This window comes from Polyodon spathula, chromosome 5, assembly GCF_017654505.1.
Source record: "Polyodon spathula isolate WHYD16114869_AA chromosome 5, ASM1765450v1, whole genome shotgun sequence".
NCBI lineage: Eukaryota > Metazoa > Chordata > Actinopteri > Acipenseriformes > Polyodontidae > Polyodon > Polyodon spathula.
In genome coordinates, this window is record NC_054538.1 from 33,452,056 (window position 1) to 33,466,698 (window position 14,643).

Genomic DNA, 14,643 nt, shown 5'->3' on the forward strand with positions numbered 1-14,643 from the left:
TAAGCTCTGGTGCAACTAACTGTCTTTAGAAGTCACATAATTAGTTGAATGGATTCCACCTGTGTGCAATTAAGGTGTTTCACATGATTTCAGGTTAAATATGCTTGTCTCTGGGAGGTCCCACAGTTGGTTAGTACATTTCCTAACAAAAACTACATCATGAAGACAAAGGAACATTCAAAGCGAATAAGGTTTTTCAAAAGCACCAATCAGGGGTAGGATATAAGAACATTTCCAAGGCATTGAATATCCCCTGGAGCACAGTAAAGTCCATTATTAAGAAATGGAGAGAATATGGCTCAACTGTGAGTCTGACTAGAACAGGCCAACCTCAAAAACGTAGTATCCGGGTGAGAAGGGCACCAGTAAGGGAGGCCACCAAGAGGCCTATGGCAACTCTAAAGGAGTTACAGTCTTCCACGGCTGAGCTGGGAAGATACTATGGTCTGATGAGACCAAAATAGAGCTTTTTGGCCTCAACGCTAAGCGTTATGTTTGGCGCAAGCCTAACACCGCACATCATCCTGTGAACACCATCCCTACCGTGAAGCATGGTGGTGGCAGCATCATGCTATGGGGATGCTTCTCAGCGTCAGGGCCCGGAAAGCTTGTGAAGATAGAGGGCACAATTGATGTAGCAAAGTACAGAGAAATCCTGCTGAAGTCTGTAAGAGACCTGGGACTTGGGAAAAGATTCATCTTCCAGCAGGACAATGACCCCAAACATACAGCCAAAGCCACACTGGAGTGGCTTAAAAACAAAAAGGTCAATGTTCTGGAGTGGCCCAGTCAAAGCCAGGACCTCAATCCAATTGAGAATATGTGAAAAGAGTGGAAAATAGCTGTTCACCAAAGGTCCCCATCCAACTTGACCGAGCTTGAGCAATTTTGCAAAGAAGACTGGGCAAAAATAGTAGTGTCCAGATGTGCAAAGCTGGTAGAGACTTATCCAAATAGACTCATGGCTGTAATTGCTGCCAAAGGGGGGTGAATACTTTTGAGAGCCACTGTAAATGTATTATTATTTTGTGATGAAAATACTTTGTTAGGTTTTCAGTGTTCATGTTTCTGGAAGAGTTAACATTTATCTATAGTTTGTATATGTACTTATATTTTGCATTTCAGGGGCACATTTCACAAAAGTCCTGCGATTGTGATGTGCTTGCAATGAGTTTGTGAGGATGCAAAGGTCGGCGCTGTGTGTGTTTCATAAAGCACTTCGCCATCACTTGCGCTCACTGTTTTGCGATCGGTAAACAATTTTAAGGCACAGTGACCAATTAGTAAATACACAATGGAAGGGTTACAAAGGAAAGCTATTCTTTTTTTAAAGAACAAAAATTATACAAGTATTGAAATGGCTGGTGGAAACAAATCTATTCTATTTGGCAAGTTTGCAGAGGATCATTGATGCAGTAAACACTGTTGGTGAGGAACAAAGAACAGTAGCCAAAATAAGGGAGAAACGGGTAGATCTAACAAGCAGAACAAAATTAAAAGAAGGAAAAAGAAGGGAGATGAAAAAGCTTGATTGAGAAAGCTAAAAAACCTCACTGGTTGAAAGAAATTTGGAGCTGCATAGAATTCACAGGCTGTACTTTGAAGTTCTAGACATGCATACATAAGGAAAGCCCTTCTTCAGCTGTGTAAAAAAAAAGGTCAAACGCTGTGTAGCTAACATATTTACAGAAAAAGTGTGCTAATCTGTTTACTTTTCTTTCTACACAGCTGATACCGTACTGTTGTCCCTCTTTATTTTTGATGGTTCCATACGATTCTCTGAGATATTCATTTAAACTTTGGCAAGAGTTTTCCTCAAAATTTGTGTTTTTATTCTTTTCCTTTAACCAGTCTTGAAAAACATTAATTGCTCAAACTGTTTGTTTTCATTTTTTTTGTCAGTTCTTTCTATTTCAATTAAATCAAGTCGCTGTTGGGTAACGTTACCATGTCTAGCACTACTAGTAGTACTGCTGGTAGGTTTTTCAGTTTGTCTGTCAGTACTTCTCTCTGCACTGGACTGTAGACATCTCAGAGGCGCTCGTATTTTCCAGGATGTTTTGATTTAGCCATTCCTCAATTGACATCTTATTAAAAAGATTGAAATTTATTTTAAACAAAATTTTGTTAATAGCTGGTAGAGTTTGTTGATCTTGTTTGATTTGTTTTTGTGATGTGGATACAAAGATTCTAAGGGTACAATATCAGGGATTATATCCCTCTAGCTAAACTGTATTTACAATGCATGGAATCTTTCCATTGAAGCATATATATATATATAATATATATATATATATATATATATATATATATATATTATATATTGACGTTGAGTGTGTACAAGTAAACGGGGACACATGTTCATTGCCCCTTTTAAGCAGGACCCAGAAAATGGAATTTTATAAGCACTTAAGCGCACTTTTTAATAAACACAAAATACAAAATAAACAAAACAGAAACAAACCTAACTCCATTTTGGAGCTCTGACTATACAGTAACAGGTCCCTGACTAACATGCAGGACAGTTTACCTGTCATAAAACACTACTACAACTTTAGTTTTTCTACGTCCAGGTGCACACACTTACCCAGATGGGTTCTTTACACAGCCGCCTTGAGCACACTGGCTGCTTTCTTTAAATACCCTGCACCTGGCTCTAATTTACAATACACACCAGGTGCAGGGGATAACTAATAATTAAACAATTAAACTAAAGTACACCAAATGTGCATTCTCACATGGATTTTGGCAGGGAGAATTTTAACCCCCTCCCTGCCATATTACAGGGATCTTTTCAAGACACAGGCCATTTAACGGCCACTTCCCTCCACCCTTAAAAGACCACCCACCCTGAAGTCCACAAAAGTCAGTTTTCACCCTCTTCCATGGGCGGGCTTGAGGGTGGGCTGGTCCCTCTGGTGCTTCCTGGGAGGGACTGAGAACCGGCAACACGGGACCCCACTGGGATGACTGGGTCGACTGCAGCGACGACCGGGGTACAGGCGGCTGCAGCAGCGGGCAGAGGTCCGCCACTGGGGACCGGGGCAGCGAACTATATATAGTATATATATATATATATATATATATATATATATATATATATATATATATATATATATATATATATATATATATACACACTGAATGTACAAAATATTAAGAACACCTTCCTAGTATTGAGTTGCACCCCCTTTTGCCCTCAGAACAGCCTCAATTCATCGGGGCATGGACTCTAAAAGGTGTCGAAAGCATTCCACAGGGATGCTGGCCAATGCTGACTCCAATGCTTCCCACAGTTGTCTCAAGTTGGCTGGTAGTGGATCTCTACTCTGAATAACTTGTTCCATCTCATCCCACAGATGCTCAATTGGATTGAGATCTGGTGACTGGGCAGGCCACTGCAGTAAATTGAATTCACTGTCATGTTCGTGGAACCATTCTTGGACAATCTTAGCCTTGTGGCATGGGACATTATCCTGCTGAAAAAATCCATTAGCAGATGGATACACTGCTGCCATAAAGGGATGCGCCTGATTGGCAATGATGTTCAGATATCCTGTGGCATTCAAACGGTGCTCTACTTTTATCAAGGGGCCCAATGTGTGCCATGAAAACACACTCCACACCATCACACCACCAACACCAGCCTGCAATGTTGACACGCGGCATGATGGATGCATGAACTCATGTGGTTCTCTCCATACCATAGTCCTCCCATCAGCGTGAAACAGCAAGAACCAGGATTCATCAGACCAGGCAATGTTTTTCCAATCCCCCAGTGTCCAGTGTTTTTGTTCCTTAGCCCACTGCAACCACAGTTTCTTGTGTTTTGCTGAAAGAAGTGGAAGTTAGGTCGTCGGCTGCAATACCCCATTCGTGTCAAGGTACAATGAGTTGTGCATTCTTTTATTGGTCTTTCGACACCAATGTTGTACTGGACTGTCAGTTAACTGTAGCCCGTCTGTTGCTCTGCACAATTTGTGTCAGCCTCCTTTGGCCTCTTTCATCAATGAGCCATTTTCCACCACTGGCCTGCAGTTGGCTGGATGTCCTTTGGGTGGTGGACCATCCTTGATACACATGGAAAACTGCTGAGCGTGAAAAACCCAGCAGCGTTGCAGTTCTTGACGCACTCAAACCGGCGCGCCTGGCACCTACTACCATACCCTGTTCAAAGGCACTTAAGTCTTTTGTCTTGCCCATTTACCCTCTGAATGGCACAAATACACAATCCATGTCTCAATTGTGTCAAGGCTTCAAAATCGTTCTTTAACCTGTCTCCCCTTCATCTACACTGATTGAAGTGGATTTAACAAGTTACATCAGTAAGGGATCATAGCTTTCACCTGGATTCACCTCATCAGTCTATTTCATGGAAAGAACAGGTGTTCCTAATGTTTTGGGGTTAATAGCCTCCCTGCCAAAAACATGTGCAAATGCACGTTTTTCTTTAATTAGTTTATTGTTAATTATCCCCTGCACCTGGGGGTCATTGTAAATTAGGACCGGGTGCAGGGTGTTTAAGAGGTGAAGTCAGTCTGTAAAGGATTGCTGAGTAGAAGGGATGCTCTGTTCCCGAGCAGTCATAAAACATAAGTGCTGTATTTAACCTGTGCGGTTATTTTGTTTTATGCCAGGTAAATGGCTTAGCCGGCCTGCGAGCTAGACAGGGACCTTTAGTTAGAGCTCCGGAGGAGCTAGGTGTTTGTTTTTGTTTTGTTATTTTTGTAATTTTCACGCGAAGTCGCGATAAGAAAGTTTAAGGACACACAGACCAACACCAAACCTTCCCTTTTGGAGGGTTCGCTCCGACACCCGCTCAGCGAGATATATATATATATATATATATATATATATATATATATATTATATATCATATGATATAATATATATATATATATATATATATATATACTGACGGGGATAGCCCTCTGCTTACAGGTTTTTCTTCTCCAAATAAACACTTCAGTCACAGTGTGCAAGGAAACGCTGTAGCGTGTGTTTATTATATATAATACAAAAGAAAATAAACAAAACAAAAACATAACCCAATCTCGGGCACTATCTAAACAGATGTCATTCCTAACTAATAACAAGGCAGGCTAAGCCTGTTACCTCGTCACCAAAACCAAATCGCAATCCAAATTGTAATCCAAATACCTTTCCAATAGTTTGTTTTCCAGTTTCACAATACTCCACTTACTCTCCAACTCTCTCAACCAAACTCCTACTATCACCCACACTGAAACACACAAGCACACCCTTTTAAACATAATTAATTAGTTAATTGCATTAACCTGGAGTTGGTCCTGACCCCAGTAACCACTACTGGGTCCTAATACCCCCCAGGTCTGGATTGGGCTGGCCATGACAGGGTCTTGATCTGGTGGTCCTCCATCCACACCTTGATTGACCTGGCAGTGTGGCATGGAGCATTGTCCTGCTGGAAAAAACAATCCTCAGAGTTGGGGGACATTGTCGGAGCAGAAGGAAGCAAGTTTTCTTCCAGGACAACCTTGTACTTGGCTTGATTCATGCCAAAGCTGCCCGATTCCAGCCTTGCTGAAGCACCCTCAGATCATCACCGATCCTCCACCACATTTCACAGTGAGTGTGAGACATTGTGGCTTGTAGGCCTCTCCAGGTCTCCGTCTAACCATTAGACGACCAGGTGTCAGGCGAAGCTGAAAATTGGACTCATCTGGGGGTGCTTCAGCAAGGCTGGAATCGGGCAGCTTTGGCATGAATCAAGCCAAGTACAAGGTTGTCCTGAAAGAAAACTTGCTTCCTTCTGCTCTGACAATGTTCCCCAACTCTGAGGATTGGTTTTTCCAGCAGGACAATACTTCATGCCACACAGCCAGGTCAATCAAGGTGTGGATGGAGGACCACCAGATCAAGACCCTGTCATGGCCAGCCCAATCTCTAGATCTGAACCCCATTGAAAACCTCTGGAATGTGATCTAGTAAGTGACACCTTACCATAGGTAAGAGGCAAAAGAGGAAGTGGGCTCCGCGGAGCGATTACTTATTCCCTCAGCAGGTGGGACCAAGGACGTCATGGCCTATCGGCAGCTCTGACATAAAATGCTCAGCGAATACCTACCTAAGGCAGACATGTCCCAAAAGTATTGGTTGGTGGTCGTCTTTGAATTGAAAGGGAACCACAGGCTCTGTTTTTTTCTTGTCAACAGTCCCGATGGCAACTGACATATGAAGGGAGCTGAAAATAATTAAATTTTTTCTCGGCTTGCACTTGTAAACAGTTAACGTAGCACAGTTATTGTGTTTCAAAATTGTACTGGCGTTCAGCTGTGGTTGCAAGTTTTTCTTTTCTTCAACTGTTTTGCCAATCCTCATTTTGTATGCTATGTGCCTCTGCTACAGTACAGCGCTGAATGTGGTGTAGCATTTGCATATCGATCAACAAATGAAATGCACCGATTGCTATCAATGTTGCGGTGAGGGACCTGAGGTTTCAGTCAGCACCAGGATTTATAATTTCCTAAATAGTGCCATCCTTTCCAGTCTCCTGAATGCCTGCTCGTGCTGGTGATGCAGCTGGAGACGCTGTCCTTGGTACAGCTGCGGGTGTAGCAGTTGGCATGGCTGGCACGCATGCAGCTGCTGCAGGAGATGATACAGGCAAAGCGGCTGGCAGTGCAGAGGTAAGCTCAGTGGGGATAGAGATCACAACAGGCTTCTATATAAAAAATAAAATATTGTAGGTTATGTACAAAATAAAAACATGTATTGTAAGAGGCAGTCAAATTGACTGCTTTAGCGGTTCTAGGTGGGTGGGATTATAACGTCTATTTTTGCGAAAGCATTTAATGTGTGTACTTCATAAAAGTCATAAACGGACAACTGCATAATTTTCACACACGCAGAGTAACTTAATTTTGAAAATCTCAAGCCATCAAAATGACTGCCGTGGCGGTTCTAGTGTTAAAGAATTTGTGAAGAAACTTTGTAAAGCTTTTGTCATGCCAAATCCTTGAGCTGTCCCAAGAAGATTGATTACCTGGGACGTGTATATTTCAGAGTGGGGTGTAACTAAATTACAACCATTGAGAAGCCATAGTTAGAAAAGCTTTGGACTGATTTGGCATTATGGATTGATACCAAGTAAAAACTATTTATATTAATTAAACACCATATTACAGTGATGGCAACACCATGACTATTTTCAAGGTTGAGCTGGGCTTTAAGAATACATATTTATGAAGAAGAAATATTTTTGCTAAGCTGGAGACACTCCAAATCAATGAGACATAACAGCAGGAGTGTGTTTATTTCAAAGCACTCAATTTGAAATGCTATGTTGTAAACAAAGTTTAATCCTTACAAAAATCTACTGCAATAGTACTGTTTTTTTTTTAAAATAGTACTGTTTAATTTCCCCCTACCTGCCTGGGTTTATTATGTTCAGGTGGCTGGGGTTGATTAGTTGATTAGTTTAATTAACGATCAACCAGCGCCCAGCTACCTGACATAAAAGGAGGCCTCTACTTCTCATTTGGGAGGAGGGAGCTGAGGAAGCAGGTTGGTGGGGTTTTTTGAGTTCTACATCCAGTGAAGGCATTGCCCAGCCTGGAAATCTTTATTTTGTAAGTTTTTGTTTTTCTTTTTGTGTTTCAATCCCTTTGTTTTGGCCCTTGTGCTCTTTTATTTTTGTGTTTATTTATAATAAAAGTATATTTTTTTGAACTGCAGTCTGTCTCTGGACCTCTATCCACTCGCCAGCCTGCCACAGGGACATTTTACTAAATGTTGTCTTAATGAGGTTTTGCTTATAAAACATTTATAAAAATTGAAATGTTTGGTTTTACTGACTTTTATTAACGGTGGATTTCACTGCAACCTTTGTTTGGTTCAGGGGGCAGGCCCTGCCACAATATCAATTAACCAACCTATTTAAACCCTGGCTTGCACCCTTATTCTTTGTCTTACTTTTTCATTTGCATATTTCAGTGCAGCTCTACAGACCCCTACTTTTCAATCCCCTTAGAAAATTATCAATTTAGAGATAAAATGGTTATTCATCTGCTACACTTTCTTTTCAGAATCTGATGATGACTGCATTTCTCCTTCCACTGGACATCATTCAACTCAAAATCAATGGCAAGTAATTGTCAAAGAAATTTGTTCGTTCATCCTACTGATTCTCCTCTATCCGACAAAGTCGGATTCGTCTCCCATTGCCACGGCTGAACCTGCTGCCTCAAGCTCCACAGTGTGCTCGCTCCCACTCCCAGTCACTCGGGCTATTGCTGCTTCTAATCCTCCCGCCTCTCTAAACACCATCAACCCCAGGATGATTCTCCAGCTTGTTTTTTCTATAAAGACTGGACCAGCGCCAAGCTGCTTAAATCTCCTTTAAAACAAAAAAAAAGTATTTAATTCCAGCAGTGAGTGATAAGATTTCTTTATTTACTTTGTACTGGCAATCTATTTCAGCCAAGCCTCAGTTCAACAAACCAGACTTGTCAGAGGATGCTTCTCCTCTGCCATGCAGGCTCCAAAAGCTCTCATTCAGCTGCCTGTCATTCAGTTCCACAGGCAGCTGTTTTGCCTGATCCTGCTGCTTCTTTAGATTCTTTATCTGAAATGCATCTCCTAATGTTTAATGATATCAAACCTCTCAGTGCTGCTGTTTCTTCAGCATATGACCGCCTGGATCTTCTTGAACAGGATTCCTCGCTCCCCCACATTAGTCACTCCAACAATGTCCATCACATCCACCAATTCAGCCACACCCGCCCCCGCTGCTGAACTGTCAATCTTTGTTTGCAGCGCTTCCACTTCAGTGGTTCAGAGGCACTCTCACCCCTCAAATTAGATGCAATATTATTGAACTTTTACTTCTAAATGTCAATCAATCCTCCTCATCACTTCTACCCTCATCAACATCTCTGTCTTATCTGAGGCTTTCCAAAACCATCCTGATTGTAATAGTATTACATACCTTATTTCCAGGCTTTATAATGAATTTCCAAGGGCTTTTTCCCGCCCTTCCTTTCCCCAATTCCGAATCAGTCGCCACTAGAAAAATTTTAGGCAAGAAGTGCCCCACCATTGACCTCTCTGTCACTCTCCTTTATTCCATCAGCAGCATCAATTCACTCATTCCTCTGGACCAGTTTTCTCTTCACACTATCACCATTTCTGATGCTATCCACTCCATTAAATCACCCATACAGAGATCCTGGTTAGCCAAAGCAGACATTTCAGATGCTTTCAAAGTCATGTTTATACAACCTTTTCTCAGTCATCTCATTCAATCCTTCCAGATCAACCACAACATTTCAAAGTGGGACCTCCTTTTCACTCCTGGCACATTTCAATGTCACCATCTGTATCATTCCTCAAGGCAGGACCTTCATATCTCGTCTCCTTGCTCTCTCTATGACAGTCCATAATCTCAGCACCCACATCGATACATCATTAGAAGCGCAGAGACATCAGGATGTGGTCCTCCCTCCTGCAGCACTGGAATGACCTTTCTCTGTTTTACGATGACTTTATTTCTGCCCTCACAACCTTTTACTTCATACTGACGCTTCCTTCATTGATTTCGGCAGCGTGTTCCTCAAACAGTTCTCCAGTGCTGGGCCTCTGGAAATCTAGTTTCTTCCCCCACAACATAAATCCACAGCCCTCCTCAAGCTATTTCCTATTGTCATCGCAGCCTATCTTTGAGGCCTATTGTGGCAGAAAATAAAACATCAGTCCACCGTACATATTATTAATAAAGGCCGTTCTTCTTTTGCCCTCACCATGCAACTCCTCCGTTGGCTCACTGGATTTCATTTACCAATTACTTAATTTGCAAGCCCGACACCTTCCAGGCATCACTAATAACCCTGCCAATGCTGTTTCTCATCTACAGATCTCCTGGTTCAAGACGACTGGTTCCCTCAGCTCATATTTCCCCATTGCATGTTCCTCCACTTAGCGATCTGATATGCAACTAAATTCTTCCCTTTGCAATTTCCTCGATTCTGCTCAATTATATGGTCACTGTCCTCACTTCATCCACCCATTTTTCCAACGCAACAGGCTGGTCTGCCTTCATGACCTTCTGCAAGCAAAATCAGATTCCCCCCCCCCCCCCTTCACCCTTTAACCAGGATTTAATTCTGTCGTTCCTTATTCACACAAAAGGCAAGCTGCAGCTCTCCCTGGGAACTCTCAAATCTTATATAGCTGACATTAAATACCACCATTGTCTTTTATCTCTTCCCCTCCTCTCTCGTCTAACCCTTCAGTTTGCTGTCTCCTTGGGGGGGGGGGGTCAAAGAGTGCCCTTCCTCTTTCTTACTCTTTCACTTCATCACACTCCTCCACCAAAGGAGTTTTTCACCTTTAAAGGATCTAGTCATGGAACCTCTTTGCCTTTCTGCCTTCTCCGGTTTTCTCAGCTGTTCTGAAATCACTGTCCCCTCTCCTTCCAGTTTTTCCCTCACTGGACATTCTTGTAACCTCTCTCTTGTCCCCAATTCTCACTCTTCTCTTTCTTCACATCTCTAAAACAGACCACCTCTGCCAGGGTCAATGTGTGCAGCTATGCAAATTCAACTCTCCCTTATTCCTCCCTGTCCCACTATCTTTCCTGTCACAACCCCTCCAACCCCCCTGATTCTCGATTCATCAACCTTAGCCATGTTATCAAAACACAAAACTGGTTTTCCACTCATCTTTCCTCTCTCATTTCTAAAGCTGGTCGGCACCCTCAATTCTACTCAATAAAATGGGGCACTGGTCTTCCACCGCTGTGGGATCTTACATTCGCTCTTCTCTCCCTAATATATATTCGGTGCAACAGAATGCCCAGAGTAGGGGTCATCTTTCTGCCAGGACCACCAAATGTCCTCCGATATGGGAGGGATTATATATAAGCCACCGCTTGTCTAGATCGTGGAATCCTTAATACCTAATACTATAAATTACCCCATAGAAAGCTCTTATGGTAGCGTTTTTAAGGTAGGGTATAACTCTCTCGAAAGGAGACCAATGATTAATTGGAGATCTAACTTTACTAACTTCTTTGCATTAACCACCGTTTATGGGTAGCCGGGGGGGGGGGGGGGGGGGGTCCTCTTTTGGGGGCAAGTGTAGCTCACTTCCCAACCTTTGAGTCCCAACTGCACTGGACTCGTCCTCTGCCATTAAGGTTCTCCGCAAGAGGTCGCCCCTGGCCAAATCTACCCTCACTCTAGGTTCCCCTTGGTGGAAATAGTGCTTGCTTCTCAGCCTTAGAGGCCTCTGCAAGGGTGGCTCCCCGTAAGCCAAGGGTTAATCCTGTCCTCTGTCTAAAATCACAAGCAAATAATTCATGTTTAAATTCACAAGGTTTTACTCCATGGACCCCTTGATCCTGTTCAGTGAACTAAATATGAACACAAGATGATGGTTACAGTAGGTTAATAAAAGTAGCTGATGAATAGATGTGGGAACTGGAAGTGCCCGAAAATTAATTTGACACATTTTACCTCTAAAGATGTGTTATGCATGTTTTGATATGTGTTTTCTTCTTTGTGAAATCTTTAGTTATGAAAGTAAATTATTAGTTTTGAAGAAAGCATACATGTTTGGTCTTTACAAACAGAAAAAGAGCAAAAAACAGGAGGACTGCCATTTGCATTCCGCCTTTCAAGTGGTATTGTAATGGCATTATCGAGCAAATGGGAGTCATGACCACCTTATAACTTGTTCCAATGTATAAGGTGTCACCTTATATAAGGGGAGCACTGTATTCAATACAACAACTAAGCTCCCACTGCAAAAGGATGAGCTAATGACTACGAGAAAAAAAAATGTGCATTGCATAATTATTTTCTCTAATATTGTAAGTGTTATTTTTCACTTGATATATATCCTAAATTATTATTAGGTTAACCTTTAACAAACTACAAAACTTAGCAGGTAGGAAAGTGCATGTTATGAATATGGACCACAGTATTTACATATTGCAAGGCTGGGTCAAGTTATAATAAAAAAGAACGGTATCTTTTCTTAATCGAGCTAAAGCAGTATTTTGGTAAATAGCCCATTTGGCTTTGTTCTCCAATTAATCTTAATAACAGAGGACACTAGATGTACCTTGCCACAAAAATAAGGCCAACATCACAGCACTGAAATGCAATCCTCGTTCTCCTGAGAAGGAAATGTCACTGCACACTGCAACTTTAAGGGCAAGAGGAAGTCTCCTTGAATCACTGGCACATTCTTCTCATAGTAGCTCTTTTAAATTAAAAGCACATGCTGGGGAAAAACTAAGCCCTTTGACGTCACTATGAGGAAGCATAAACAGAAGGCTGTCCACTCCAGCAGGGCCTGGCAGATTTGAAGCCGATTGGTCTGTCTCTTCTTGCCTCTGGCGACTGACAAACACCTCCCCAGTGGTGCTGGCCCTCTGTGAGCTGCTCAGTCTGTCAGTGCAGCCAAGGCATTCAGTCAAATAGCTAAGCAAGCAGGCATGCAGACTGCAGCAATCTAAAACAGCTCCATACTACTAGCGCAGCCCAAGGGGAAGAGAGAGAAATAAATAATTGAAAGAAAGACAAACTAGAAAGCAAGAACAAGAGAAACTGCACTCTTGTAGACTCAGGATACGCGATTGCTGGATTTTGCAGAGCAAGTCTTCTTCATGAGCAAGCAGCGGCGCTCAGAGATTTCAAGGCATTTTCAGGTCACAGATCTGCCACTATGGTTAAATGTCTTGTTTAATGGTTGAGGTACGTACTAAAACCTTAAGGCTGCATTCCAAAATAAAAGTTGGGAGAGGTAGGAGACTGAAAATATAAAGTACTGTTGTAGTTATTTTGTAGGTTTTTCCTCTGTGTTGTTTGCAGACAGTTATTTTCAGTTACTTTTTTATTTGTAGTTTCCTTCCTTTGCTGTTCCACTTTTAACCCATTGGGTGGGTGAGTTGTTGCAGCTGGCCACTCAGGTGAAGCTTATCAATTGTTCTGTTGAGAAGAGCTATGAATAAATGATATAGAATGATATACAGGGTGACAAACACAGTTACTGTGAAAGTGTAAAATTGTGGTGAGCATGAGTTTATAGAGTCTTGTTTTTATGCACGCTTTCACAAAGTTTGCACAAGGAAATTTTGATAACATTGTCAATTAAAACCTCTATACATCTTTCCACTTGTAGATTGCTTAAATCTGATGAAGTCTCAATGACTGTGCCCTTGTCTTAAATGACCCATGATGATTTCTAAGTAGATACCGTGGGGATTACAATGTCATTTCCACGTATTTTTTTTTTTTCTGAAGGAAGAAACACACAAAAAAGTTAGAAAACTACAAATAAACAAAAATGCAATTGAATGGATTTTAAGTATACTTAGAATAAGCTATTCCTTACTAATGTTGAAACATTAGCAGATGTTTGTTTTAGGGCTGCCAATTAATCACAGTTAACTTCTGCGATTAACATATTAATTTGTAAAAGTACTGAAAGTGAAGAACTTGTGAATGGGATGTTTATTTAAAAAAAAACTTTGACGTATTTACTGTCAAATTGAAACTTCTAGTATCACAAACATAGGCTTAATCTAATGTGAAGTACCAACTGCGTACTAAACACACTTCTGAAAATACACTTTCTAGCAGCAACACAACAACAAATGAAACCGGTCAGTTTCGACAGTACACTTGCACTTTTAGAAATTCAGGATCCCTGCAAGACCATGAATCAAGTATGATATATATATATATATATATATATATATATATATATATATATATATATATATATATATATATATATATATATATATATATATATATATATATATATATATATATATATATATATATATATATATATAATAACTATACATTATACAAAGGACTTTTAAAAAAAGGCTTTCATGTAGATGTACAGTAGTTGGTTTTGTTGGTACAGTACTATATTTTCAACAGAAGATTTTAATTCAAAATTATATGATTCTGAAAATATCAATTGCCAAAAGAGACGACATTTAAACTGTTATCCAGTACATACTGTACTTTTAAATCCAATACGTATTGTAGCACTATGTAAAATTCCCCATTAACGACCCAACAGCAAAATTAAATCAAAATGTTACCCATGCATAGAACTGGGAAAAACGTAAAAGGCAATGCAATTTAGCAAAACATTAGAAAAAAAAAAACAGGTTCCAGAATTAGAAGAGAGTAAAAAGTCAGTATTCAAAATTGCAGAACATAGTGCTCGATAAGGCCCTAAGGTCACAGTTCACTTGCAAATGAAAATGCACAAAATTAACTAAAGATTACAGATTTAAAACAAAAATGCATCAGTGTCTAAAACAGTTTAATGATTAACTTTTACTTTACTGTAGTTTGTCTCGTTCACTTTGTTTTTGGGTTGTACGGATAATCAACTAAATTAGGAGGTTGTGTGGTCCAGTGGTCAAGGAAAAAAGCTTGTAACTAGGAAGTCCCCGGTTCAAATATCCCCGGCTCAGCCACTGACTCACTGCGTGACCCTGAGCAAGGCACTTAACTTCCTTGTGCTCCGTCTTTCGGGTGAGACGTTGTTGTGACTCTGCAGCTGATGCATAGTTCACACACCCTAGTCTCTGTAAGTCGCCTTGGATATAAAGGCATCTGCTAAATAAAC

At 40.9% G+C, this 14,643-nt stretch overlaps 1 protein-coding gene across 4 annotated transcripts in view; it reads left to right on the forward strand.

The window, feature by feature from the left end:
• Positions 1 to 12,392: 12,392 nt before the first annotated feature.
• The window catches only part of LOC121315869 (cAMP-specific 3',5'-cyclic phosphodiesterase 7B-like), a 71,230-nt gene continuing 68,979 nt past the window's right edge, over positions 12,393 to 14,643 (forward strand). For 2 of the 4 annotated variants that reach the window (XM_041250416.1, XM_041250417.1), the window contains exon 1: positions 12,393 to 12,740. In XM_041250416.1, the coding sequence (XP_041106350.1) occupies positions 12,720 to 12,740 (21 nt within the window). In that variant the 5' untranslated portion in view covers positions 12,393 to 12,719. The remainder of the gene's footprint in view (positions 12,741 to 14,643) is intronic. The other 2 variants (XM_041250418.1, XM_041250419.1) reach the window with 1 other exon arrangement.